The sequence below is a fragment of the Ictidomys tridecemlineatus genome, chromosome 14 (assembly GCF_052094955.1).
Source record: "Ictidomys tridecemlineatus isolate mIctTri1 chromosome 14, mIctTri1.hap1, whole genome shotgun sequence".
Classification (NCBI taxonomy): domain Eukaryota; kingdom Metazoa; phylum Chordata; class Mammalia; order Rodentia; family Sciuridae; genus Ictidomys; species Ictidomys tridecemlineatus.
This window is the reverse complement of record NC_135490.1, coordinates 2,021,200-2,034,302: the sequence shown is the minus strand read 5'-3', so window position 1 is coordinate 2,034,302 and position 13,103 is coordinate 2,021,200. Positions and strand designations below refer to the sequence as shown.

The window sequence follows — 13,103 nt, the reverse complement described above, 5'->3', positions numbered from 1 at the left end:
CTTCCCTCCCTCCTTCCCTCCCTCCCTCCTTCCCTCCCTCCTTCCTTCCCTCACTCTCTCCCTCCCTCCTTCCCTCCCTTTTTCCTTCCCTCCCTCCTTTCTGCTTCCTTCCCTCTCTCCCTCCCTCCTTCCCTCCCTCCTTCCTTCCCTCCCTCCTTCCTGCTTCCTTCCCTCCCTCTCTCCTTCCTTCCCTCACTCTCTCCCTCCCTCCCTCCCTCCCTCCCTCACTCACTCACTCTCTCCCTCCCTCCCCCCTTCCTTCCCTCACTCTCTCCTTCCCTCCCTCACTCCCTCCTTCCTTCCCTCCCTCCTTCCTTCACTCCCTCCTACCATCCCTCCCTTTTTCCTTCCCTCCTTCCCTCCCTCCCTCCTTCCTTCCCTCCCTCACTCCCTCCTTCCTTCCCTCCCTCCTTCCCTCCCTCCTTCCTTCCTTCCCTCCCTCCTTCCTTCCCTCTCTCACTCTCTCCCTCCTTCCCTCCCTCCTTCCTTCCCTCTCTCACTCCCTCCTTCCCTCCTTCCCTCCCTCCTTCCTGCCCTCCCTCACTCCCTCCCTCACTCCCTCCCTCACTCCCTCCCTCACTCCCTCCTTCCTTCCCTCCCTCCTTCCTTCCTTCCCTCTCTTACTCTTTCCCTCCTTCCCTTCTTCCCTCCCTCCCTCCTTCCCTCCCTCTCTCCCTCCCTCCCTCCCTCCCTTTCTCCTTCCTTCCCTTCCTCCTTCCCTCCCTCACTCTCTCCTTCCCTCCCTCCCTCCCTCTCTCCTTCCCTCACTCTTTCCCTTCTTCCCTTCCTCCCTCCCTCCCTCCCTCCCTCCCTCCTTCCCTCCTTCCCTCCTTCCCTCCCTCCTTTCTTCCCTCCCTCCCTCCTTCCCTCCCTCCCTCCCTCCCTCCTTCCCTCCCTCCCTCCTTCCCTCCCTCCCTCCTTCCCTCCCTCCTTCCCTCCCTCCCTCCCTCCCTCCTTCCCTCCCTCCCTCCCTCCCTCCCTCCCTCCTTCCCTCCTTCCTTCTCTCTTTCCCTCCTTCCCTCCCTCCCTCCTTCCCTCCCTCCCTCCTTCCCTCCCTCCCTCCTTCCCTCCCTCCCCCCTTCCCTCCCTCCCCCCTTCCCTCCCTCCCTCCTTCCTTCCTTTACATTGGTCATCTTAAATAGCACACAGCATGATCTATTTCTCTTTTCTTAATATTTCTACACAATATTTTTATTTTTGGAGTTTTAGAATAAAAATTGTCAAAAGTGTCATTTGTAAATATTTTTAATGTCCTTTCATGAATTGTTTTCTTTATTTTGATATATGTATATCTTAATCTTGAAAAACTACTATCTGATTAGATTAATACTCAACCAAAACAGATATTAACTTGACATTGTGGTTTGCAGATTCAAGTGATCAGCTTTGCCACGGAGCAGAACTGGGACTCCCTTGAGATCCATGACGGTGGGGACGTGACTGCGCCGCGCCTGGGGAGCTTCTCAGGTAGGAGGCACTTCCTGTCCTGGCTGGTGGCTCAGAATCTGAAGCCAAAGCACACAGCAGCGCACACTCTGTGGGAGTTTCCTGCTGGGCTCCTGCGTCTCCGTGTGCTTCTTGAGCCAGTGGAGTGTGGGAGAGACCTTGTGGCTCCGCGAGGTGTGTCTGAACTCACTGGTGGCTCAGCCTCCCAGAGGTGGCCTTCTGAGGCTGCCCACGGACAGCAGAAGCCAGTGAGCCTGTGAGTGGGCAGGGAGAGTTGGCACCAGTTCTGAACTGTCACCTAAGGTCTTCTGCCTGGGGAGTGACTCTGCACTGGGCCTCGCTGAGCCTTGTTCTTCTCGCCTCTGGACCCCAGATGCCCTCAGCTCAAGGGGCCAGATCTGGGTGCGGCCAGCTGGAGGGTGGCCCTCTGGCTTTCCCCGGCACCTCCTGTGAACAGGTGCCTCGTGCTGCTGGGTGTGCCTTCCATGGTACCCAGGTGGGCTTCCTGCCATGGTCCCTGAGAGGCCTCAGACCTGGGTCAGCTTTGCTCTGTCCTGGCAGCTCATCCTGCTTCCTGGCCCCTGAGCTCCTCCCCACGTGGCCTTCCCCATCAGAGCAAAGGTGGCCAAGGCTGGCGTCTTCCTGGTCACAGCCCTCATCATGATGGCCAGCCCCTGCAGAGTGCTGGTGTGCTGGCCCCTGCTCACATGCCTCCAGACCTTGGAGATAGCGCACAGAGCAAAGTTCTGTTGCTTTCCTCCTTTTACAAATGAAGGACAAAGATTTAAACATAGAATTGTCCAAGGTGACAAGTCATAATTCCCTGAGCCACACCTGTCTGCTCCTGTGAAGGACCATGAGGTGTGTCACCTGTAGCCACCACTTCCCTGCCCCACCCTGAGAAGGAGGGCTGTTTGTGGAGTGCATTCCTCCATGCTCTTGGTCTGCTGGAAGGTGAGGCCTGGAGAGGCCGGGCCCTTCACAGTGTCCTCTTGAGTTTAGTCCTGTCACTTTAAGCAATTCGGGGACCCTGTCTCTGGCGTTCTGCAAAGGAGAGCATGTAGGTGTTAGGCAGTGAAATGCCTCACAGCATTGCTGTTCTCCCCTGTGTGGTGGCTGTCCTTATGCCCTCTGCACCCTGTGGAGCTGTCTCTGCAAATGGCCCGTTGGGATTCAAGGAGATAAGGTCTCTGGCGTTAACTGTAGCAACATAACTTAAAATCTAGAAGTAGGAGCCAAAATTTGATCTGATTTATTAGATCCTGGGCTTAAGCAGTAGACTACAGTAGACTTCCAGCTTTGTAGGAGGGCAAAAGTAACATTGTTGCAAGATTTAGGGGAAACAATTAACAGATTAGTGATATGGCTTTGCAAATGGGTGGGACATAATGGGTGGGACACTCCCTGAAACTAGGACCAGTGGCTTTGAGCTTGTGGTTCCACTACCCTCAAACTTGCCTTTGTTCTTCTCACTTTTCTATGTTGTTCACTTGTTTTCTAGACATTTAAGCTTCTTGAAAAAATCTGTCGATCTGTCTTCATCACACACCATTCCTAGCTCCTTTCGTACTCAGTTGGTAAAACATGTTTACAGGGTATGTGTTCTGCCACTTTTTTATCTGCAGATTACATCTCACCGTTCACACCTATTCCTCTGTATTAACCAATGTGTAACAGCCTCCTACGAAGCCTTCTCTTGAATAGCTCCTGGACTCAACTTTGGAAATGAGACGCTCCGTTTCCTCATTTGTACTTGGAGTCAGCCAAGTTTTCAAATGAAAGCATTTACTATGGAACTCAGTTTCCACCTGATATTCTCAGGCAGGAACGTGTCACTGAACACACCCTAAATGCACATGAGCCAGCCGAGAGCCAGAGAAGGCAGTAATGAGGCCGCTGCGTGACTGAGCAAAGTTAGCAGGAAAGTGACTCAGAGCAATGGAGACCTGAAAGCGTTTCCTAGCACATATGCCAAGGAGTCGCACACCGAAAAGCAACGCCTCTTTTCATTCCTGTTTTTGAAATTAGCAAAGAGAAATTTTCTTTAAAAGTTTTAGACGTGAACACCACTTGTAATTCAGTCCTGATACCCTTTCCTGGAGTGACAGTTAGCTTGCAGGGACTGCTCAGGTGGAAGGCACTGTTTTCCACAAACCACACAGAGACCAAGCTCCAGAGCCCCCAGGCCAGCGGTGCTGGCCTCCGCTCAGGGGCATCCACTGACACCTCTCTGACTCAGAAACCTTGTGCTGCTCCTTAGGATTGCTGTTCTACTAAAAGGGCACAAATCAGGATCAGCCAAGTAGACCCAGAGGGTAACAGCAGGAGGGGCCCAAGCTCAAAGCTTCCAAGTCCTCCGAATGTGTCACCTTCCAGCCACACTGACCTGGGTCACCCACCAAGTTCACCGAGCTGTGGGGCGAGGGTTTCACCGAGCTGTGGGGCGAGGGTTTTCCTTGGTCTGGTGGGTGAAGCTCTGCCTCGAGGTTGAACAGGTCTGCAGCCCTCTGCCCTCCCAGAGATCTGGAGGCCGAGCTCCTTATCCAACAGCTGATCCTTCCTGTGGCAGCCCCAGGGGGGGGGTCGTGGTGACGTGATTGTAACTGTGCTTCCCACCACACGTGACAGGGGCACACCTCCCACTGCGGGTGTCAGGGTTGAGCTCATCTGCTGGACCTCTGGGACAAAGTCCAGACAAACTCTTCACTATACAGTGACCACTACCAGCAGCTACAGCTGGACTGATGCTGCTGCTCCAATTTTGAAATAGTTCTAGATGTGAATCACAGAAGGAGGACACTCACTGAAATATTGAGGAAATACAGGGGAAGTGGAGTCTTGTAGCCTTGTTTTCTTGGTACTAGACTTGGCCCAAGTATTTTCTGAGGCATGCTGGCCGATTGCTGAGTGATGGGGGGGCCAAGCCGGAGACAGCTCTGAGCTGGTCCTTGATGTCTGGTGCTTTTCCCCAAGTGGAGATACAGGTCTTTATAGTACAAGATTCGAGGTTTGATTCTAGAAATTCTTCCCCCAAATAATTATAGAACTTGTTTGTTGCTTTCACCTTAATTAGTAGAAAAGACAAAGATGTAAACATTTCAGAAAACAAATTCTGGCTTAAACAGAAACATAAGTGAACCAAAAAGAATTCATCAAATAGTCTGTGAAGATGTAAATCTAATTAAAAAAAAGGTAACTGGGCCCTAACAACATGCAATAATTTTGCTTTATATAATAACTTTTCATCCAGTTAAGACAGGAGGGCGGATGAAATATCTCCATGTTCACTTAAGTGAATGAGTGTATATTTCACATCCCTTTTCTCAGAGCCGGTGAGTGGGTGCACTAGGCTGTACCTGACATTTCCTGAAGCTGAAGAGACCTACCGCATTTCATAGCTCCCATTCACAGGTTGATAGGATGTTGGGAGCCCCTGGGGCTGTCTGATGTTTCCTGAGGCTCCCTGCTCCCACACAGTGCTGCTCGGCTGATGGAGCCCGCTCTCCGCCCTCCGTGCTCAGCTGGGCAGGGCTGTGGGCTGGTGCTGTGGCCCTAGTGCTCGGGGGAAGCTCAGGGGCAGAGGCAGGGCCAGGGCTTGGGTTGTTGAGGCTTGCGGCCATTGTGATACCCAGGGACTGTGTGTCTGCTCGAATGGAAAAAACAATCAAGAAAACCCCCAAACCCGTGCTCTAGTGGAGCATTAGTGTATTATATTAAGAAGTAGCCATGAAGAGACTCCCGTTCTCCTCCCACTCCCACGGGGCTCTCGTTCTCCTTTACTCACTCTTCGCCCAAGGGTGGGAGACTGCTTGCTGGGGCTCTCAGGTTCTCAGGGGTGGGCCGCAGGGAGCATCGTCACTGACCGGCAGGTCCTCAGACCATCTCGGCCAACTTCTCTGCTGCCTCTTGCTCTGCAAATAGACAGGCTTGGTTTGGCCAAAGACCTGATGTCCACGGGGCCTTCTATCTTCACCCCTGCACTTCCTGGGTGAATTGTTGTGACACCTACGTCATGGCTCTCTCCCAGCCTCCGACCTGCCTTCTGTATGCAGAGCCCAGGGGGTAAGTCCCGAGGCCGGTGGGTAAGGAAATGACCGACAGACAGCACCACAGGCCCAGCACACTGCTCCACACAGCTGCTCAGGAGGCGGCCTCTTGCTTCTGAGGGCTGTATGGTATTTGTCCAGATTTTAAAAAGAGAACTTAGTTTCACTTCTGCTCTGGGTCTTCTCTTGATTTGCTCTTGGTCAGACACATCAGGCTGTGAGGAATGGGTTGTCTGCACACTGCACAGGAATTGGTCAGTTTTGATTAATTTTGTCACAGTTGGGGACCAAGTGAGGAGGCTGGTCTGCAGGGTTGGGGACTGACATTCCTGAGAGATGGGAAGATCAGCAACTGAACACATAAAACTCACCGGGGGATAACACACCCAGGCCTCCCAGTGCATTACAGTACACAGCCCGGGAAGGCTGAGGGCGACCTGCCGCGTCTGATCTGAGTCAGACGTTGGCGTGAGCTCATGGCTTCATATCGACAGCTCTGCACATAAATAAAGCTGCATGTGTGATACCCTGTTTGCCACCTTTGTCTGCTGAGGTATGAAGGGGGACGCCCCTCAGCAGCGCCCCTCCTGGTCCTACCTGCACTTCTCAGCACGGCTCTGACCGTGCCCTTAGGAGAACCAGAATCCCTAGAGACCTGTAGTCTCCAAGGCTGTGGTAGAAGGAGAACTACAACTAAAAATTCAGGACCCCTGGCTGAGGTAAGTAGGAGCCGTGGAGGAGTGAGGCAGGAGGCCCCTGCTGAGGGCCAGCCATAGACGCGGTGTCAGGATCGAAGCCATCGTTTGGCAATGCTAATGAAGATGATGGGAGTGTCAGGCTGGAGCATCCTGGGTGCTGAGGATGGGGGTGACGTGGCGTGAGAATCACCACTCCACAGTCTCAAGACCTGCCCCCCAAGCCCATGCTCACCGCAAAGGGGAAGAGCGGTGCCTTCCTAAGGAAAGAGTGCCAAGGTCCTGGATGAGGGATGTGGCCTGGGTGTCACTGACAGCCCAGCTCCCCAACAGACCAAGAGCAAAGCTCAGCTACCTGCCATATTGTGGTTACTGTGGCGGGAGCTCCCCCTACGGCCAGCACAGGGCACTGCAGGGCCAGGGGTCCAGACACCAGGGCCCTCTGGACTGAAGGGCATCCATGTACCAGCAATCACAGCATCCTTGGCTGGCGGGTAGTTGGGACTTAGCGAGGGCAAAGCTTAGATGGCAGTGTGGCGTCATGCTGGTCTGGACTCTGAGAACGGCTGGACAAGACACGAGTCTCTGTGTGCATGGCTTGTTTACCAGTGGCCGAGGATAAAACCGTCCTAAGACGGGCTCGTACCTATGTGTGTATTACAGATATTATAGAGAATACTGTAGGCACCATTATCTAACAGACCAAGTGGATATACCAGAATTTTCTGCATTGCACTAGCAAGATTTCTTTACTCTAGAAATTATTTCAAAACTCTTAGAATGAGATTTCTTTTTTTGAAATTTCATGGAAAAAATGACAATCATTCAAAAAGTTTGTGTTAGAATGTAATCAATATTTAAATAGGTTTGTTCTGCAATGTTTTAAAAAGGCAGTGATAAAGGAGATATTAAATTCATCTTAGTTGTTGAATAAAACAAATAAGAATGAGCAGGCATAAGAGGTTCACACTCCAGGAAAAGCGACTGACATCTCTAATAAATTCCATGTTTTGATTTTTCATTTCTGCTTGGACAGGCATATGCATGTAGGACTTTTTGTAAGCCATTTAAAATCATTTTGGAAGTAGGCAGATCATAAATTATAAATGAATAAAATAGAGCAAAATGCATACAAATCTGTACTGACAATCAATATGAAAGGAAAATAAACATCCGGGTGCTCGGAGTGGAATCTTCAGGGACCATAATAAAATTTCTCAGTTTTCCTCGTTACGTGTTGTTCTATCTAGGTCACAGTAAAACAATGTGATCAAAAGGATCCTGCCTGTGGCAACACTTTTAAAACCCTGCTCAGTTGCATTTAGCACTTGGGAATGAGCTCCTAGCTAGAGTCACTCTGGACCCCACAGGAGGCACACGCAGTCCAGCTTCAATGGTGCCAGGAGTAGCATCCTCCTGGCCTCCAGAGAAATGGGTCCTGCTCACCTTGTGTCCCATCTGGGCCTCAGGACCCCGCGTGGCTGGTAGAGCAGAGAGTGTGCATTTCACCACAGATGCACAGGAGGACTGTTGGGGGATTATTACTGTCATTATCCGGCAGGACATGATAATTCACAGAGCACCTTGGTCTCTGCTACTCATGTAATAAAGACGGGTTGTTATTTTTACTGTATTAGGACGTATTGATTAGGACATATTAATATGTTGTAGTTGACTTAAGGTGATAGAGATGATTCATGTCAGAACTAGGTCAGAAACAGGTTTTCTGATTTTGCTGAATTGCAACTGTGGGAAACTGATAAAGGGACACTTCCGGCAGTGTGTTCTGAGTCCCCGTGTGCCATTGCTGTGCCAGGGATGGAGCTTCTACATACACTTGATATCCTGGAAGCTAGAATCTTCTCTTCTGAAGGGGGACAGTGGGGAAATGGAAGCCCGCGTGACCCGCTGGGTGAGAGGGCCTCCTGGGTGGGAATCTGGGGAAAGGTGCCCGAGCGGGCACAGTGGCTTCTCGCTGGTCCCCGGGAGGAGCCCAAGGTGGGAGGCAGAGGATGATACTGCTTTTGTAAAGGCTTCACGGTGGACACAAACAGCGGTGTGGAGACCGTCATCCTGTCCCCAGACTGGGCAGGGCCAGCAAGACATGACCCAGGTGGCACAGTGAGAGCTTGGTGGGTGCCGGAGCTGGGCCTGCAGGGACGGACTTTCCTCTCTGCAGTATCACCCAAAACACGAAAGTAAGGCAGAGTGGGAGGACACAGCCCACGGGAGTGGAGCCGAGCAGGCGGAAGGAGGGATCTGAGGCCTCCTTCTTTCTCTTAGAAAGCGGGTTGAGTGGCACGTAGAGGAGGCCTCACATCCTCCACCGCCTGCCCTCCAGCCCTTCGGGGCCCTCAGTGTCCTTCACAGCCACCTGCCCTGGCCGAGGGGCTGGGGCAGGAGAGGCCATGCCGCAGACAGAGGAGGCCCAGGTCACCTCTTTGCCACCTCCCTGCGCGGGCGCTCTGTCATGTGCTCTGTGGTTCAAACACCCAGCTCCTTTTACCATTTAGGCCCCACAGTTGTTCCATTGTAAAACCCGTCCATCCATCATCTACCTACCGCCTCCCTGTCTTTTTCCTACCTGTCTCCTCTCTATCTACCACTGTTTCCATCTCTATCATCCATTTATCTCCCTATCCACCGTTTTATCCTATGTCTTATCTATAATCTATCTCCATTTATCACTAGTTCCTCTCTCTCTCTCTCTCTCTCTCTCTCTCTCTCTCTCTCTCTCTCTCTCTCTCTCTCTCTCTCTCATCTATCACCTATTATCTATCTTAGTCAAGGACAACAAAGAGGTTGAATTAGTGAGCACCCTCTGTTTCTCATTCAGCAAGGACCTACAGGGTTTTAGGCACTGTGATTTAGGCCTGAAAAGGCCCCTCATCCGGAGCCAACTCTTCTTGAGGCACAGACCCCACATCACAAGCAGGAGCACTAACTCCCCTAAGTGTGCGTTCACACGCTCCTGCAGGATTTCTGTCTGCAGAGCACTTAATCAGCAAGTGGCTTAGCTGGGAAAGGGCTGGGGATGCCTGGGTGGGAAAATGAAGAAAGGCCCAATGGCCCAGGACAGAGGGAAGGAGCACACTCCAGGCTCAAGACTATGAGCAACCTTGAAATAGGAAGAGTGAGTTATGGAAAAGGAGGTCCTGAGAAGAAGCTAGAAATGCAGGCCTGGTCAGATCATGCATGGTCGTTGGGCCAAATAAGGAGTCTGAGGTTTGGTCCTAATGTGATCAGGAACCTGAGCATTCAGCATGACTCTGCTGTACATGTAGTTTTTAAAAGCTTCCCGGTTGCTAAATAGAGGATGCATTGTGCACAGGAGCGGAGCAGAGCCTGAGTTAGGGGTGAGCATGGTGATGTGGCTAAGCCCACCGCTGGCCTGCACTGGGTGATGGAGGGGAAGATGGCCAGAGGAGAGGAGCCTGTTTGGGACAGGATTTAGGAAGCCAGCCAGTGAGCGCCTGACAAGGGCAGTGGGGGTCATGGAGAGGGAGGGAGCTTCAGGTGTGGTAGCTGCTGAAAGTGACAGGCAGCAGGGGCCGAGGAGAGCTCAGTCTGCATGTGCTGAAAGCCTGAGGACGGCCACATGACGGATGGACAGGTAGAGACAGCTGGCCTTCCTGAGTGGCCGGCTCAATTGAAGCTATTGGAGGGTCTAGAGACATTCCATAGAGAGCAACGCATGAGCGCCGGGTGTTTTCAATACCACACACCTATTCTGAACAGTCACCAGCTGACTTACTACTTACTACTCTTCCTTTACACACTAGCGCTGTCTTCGACATAGTTCACGCTAAGCACTTGCCTGCTCCGGGGTGACTTTCACCAGAGGGTGTTTCCTTGATGTCCAGCTTGCTTATGTCCTTGTTTACAGAATGGTTTCCGTGCAGGAGACGCTCAAGCATACATTTTCTGGAGAAGTCAATAAGCTTGCTGATCCTTCCCCAAGCACGACGCACCCCATCAACCACAGGCACGGTCTTAACCTGCCTTCCCTATCAGGGCATCCTCTGCCCCTTGGCCTCAGCATCTGTACTCCTCCCAGCACCTGCCATGCAGGCGCGGCCCTCCAAGCCAAGGAAGCATTTTCCTTTCACACCTGTGTATTTGAAATCGTTAACAGATCTCGGTGGGAAGAGGGTTCAGTGTGAGCCACACAGGGCCGGAGCATGGGGTCCGCAGCAAACAGCCAGGCTAAACAGGGGCGAACAAGACCAGCTCTGGGGACATTTAGGTCCAAATGAAGAGGCCTGTGTCCTGTGCTGGGTGCTGGAGCTCTGCCCCTCTCTCCCACAGGTACCACGGTGCCTGCGCTGCTCAACAGCACATCCAACCAGCTCTACCTGCGCTTCCAGTCCGATATCAGCGTGGCCGCCGCCGGTTTTCACCTGGAGTACAAAAGTAAGGCCATGCTCTGTGTCTTTCATTGCTGCATCCATCACTTTCTAAAAGGAACCTCTGCTCATCAAGTAGTGACATTTTGTTTTGAAAAACTATGGGAATTTATGAAAACGAGTCTTACAAAACCAAGGTTGTGTGAAACCTTCCTAATGGAAGGTAAATTCATAGAGAAATGTAGAAGTTAGTTTCTGGAATAATTATAAAAAACAACTGCTATAATTTCATGTTGTTTGTGTTAAAAAATGCAAAAACTGTAATATTACTAGTTTTCTATGAGTGATAACAAATATTCATATCAGCATCCAAAGACAGAAAATTTTAATTTCCAACTAGATTATACCATAAGCCTCTTTCATTTATAGTCTCAAAGGCTGTTAAAATAAGAACTAACAGAGAGCAGTCGCTTAGGGGCCTACTCTGCGTGCTATTCATTTTAATTAGAAGAAAGTATGGCAGAAGCAACACTAACCTTTGAGAAACGGATGTGAGGGATTTAATAGTCTGATGAACAGGATGACAAAGGTCAAATGCTCACAGCTTCTTTGGCATCTGATCTTGCAGGTGAACCCTGCAAAAGTGAAGTGAGAATTTGCAATAAGAGGTTTATTTTAGGACATGTTTTCAAGCATGAAAAATGCTGGATGTTCGCGTTCATCTCCTTTAATAAGCAGTTGCAAATAAGCAAATACACAGATAAGCTTTAATAAGTGATTTTTGAATTGAGACAAACGTTTTTCAGGATGTAGTGCAGGCAGGCTTGTGAAGGCTGTGTTTCCAGCTGGTGATAAATATTCTGAACCAGACACAAACCACAGGCCTGCTTCACATTCTGGTTAAATTTCCCTACTCATTACAGGCATTTGCATGCAAGTTCATTCTAATTTATATAAGTAGGAATGCTTTAGTGACAGTATAAAAGGATACTGGGGATGTTATTTATGTAGAATAAGTCTGGAAAAATCTGCTCTCTGATACATTTTGCCAATGTCTATAGATAGGAAAATGTAAACCTTATTTCTGATAGTGTCGATAAATTAATTAATATATTAGGAATTTTATAATTGGTAAATGATTTTCTCCATCTCAAGTTGTATTATGGTTTCTGGCTTTTCGTTTATTCTTCATGGGGTGACATGCTAGTAAAACAATTAGTCTGTAATTATTCTACACTATTATCTAGTACTCATGTGAGATTCCACTCCCCCAGTGCACATTCCACTTTATTCCTAGTCAGTATAGTTCACCAAGGAACTAGCCTATTTCTCACTGAAATGAGCCACTTTCAAGAATCCAGAGCCTTGCTTGAGAATCCAGAATCTTGTTTAATCACTTAAAGCATTTTTAATTTGGCCAAACAAAATGACACATTGGCATTAGTTGTGATGTTCTTTCTCAAGCAGTTATATTTCGAGGCGAACTAACACCATGCTGAGAGTTCATGTCACTGGGTATTAAGAAGAGTCTGTTGTCTGCTCTAACCCTTCAAGGCAGTTTGAAATGTGGATGTTATGATGTGTTTGTAGAATCAACCTTACCAACATCTGCATCAAACGACCTAAAACTGTTGACACTATGTCACCAAAAGAATATCTGTTGTTTTAAATTCATCAGTATATTTGACCATCTACCTTCTGCAGATCTCTAAACTCATGTTTTTTACTAAAGTATATATAAATATATATAAATACAAGATATGATATAGCCATCGGTGTCTGCTTGACGCCTGGGCTTGCCTGGAGCCTCCCCTAGCTCTGCTCACAGTCCTTGCACACCTCTGCCTTTCTGGGTGGATTAAGGGAACACAGAGCATCCTTCACCTGCCAAGGTCTGAGCACAGGCATGGGCACAGCAAGCGTCTTCCAGGAACACTGCTTACTGAGCCCCTCCGTGGAGTCCCAGCCTCCCTGCAGGGGGAGGCCACAGATATCCCTGCCACCATTGGGTGGCACGTCACGTCAGCAGCAGATGGAAACCTGTGAAGGTCTGTGACGCTTGGAGGAATCCGTGGTGGAGGTCCAGTGGTCCAGCTTTGGAGGTGTGAGTGATGCCGCTGCACACCGGCTTCCGTCAGAGCACGGTATGTTCTCACCTGGAGATGAGCCCAGCCTGAGCGCAGCAGGCCAGGGTGCACCCGTGATGCTGGGGAAGTGCCCAGACAAAAGCAGCTTCCCTTGAAGGGATGGGCCACAACACACACAGAGCAGGAAGGTTCCCAGGAAGGTGCGCAGATTCTCTGGGAGCTCCCATGGTGCAGGTGGGAGCTTGAGCCCTGGGATCCCTGAATGCCTAACTCGTCCTTCAGTTACCGGTTATCTGTCCTTTCGCATCGAGTAGCTCCACGGGACATCTGAGCAGGAACACATGGACCACACTCAGTCTGGTCTTGTTTTTAAAGAAAATCAACCACACCAAAGGATAGCAAATACCTGGAGATTCTTGATATGTGGACAAAGGTGACATTGGTTTACTCTGGAAATTCCAAACCCTGACCTAATGTGCCCAG

General features: G+C 50.2%; 1 protein-coding gene across 2 annotated transcripts in view; it reads left to right on the top strand.

Moving 5' to 3' along the window:
• Csmd1 (CUB and Sushi multiple domains 1) overlaps positions 1-13,103 on the top strand; it is a 1,629,066-nt gene that overhangs the window by 1,448,406 nt on the left and 167,557 nt on the right. For both annotated transcript variants that reach the window (XM_040292009.2, XM_040292008.2), the window contains exons 36-37: positions 1,371-1,467; positions 10,496-10,600. In XM_040292009.2, coding sequence (XP_040147943.1) covers positions 1,371-1,467; positions 10,496-10,600 — 202 coding nt within the window. The remainder of the gene's footprint in view (positions 1-1,370; positions 1,468-10,495; positions 10,601-13,103) is intronic.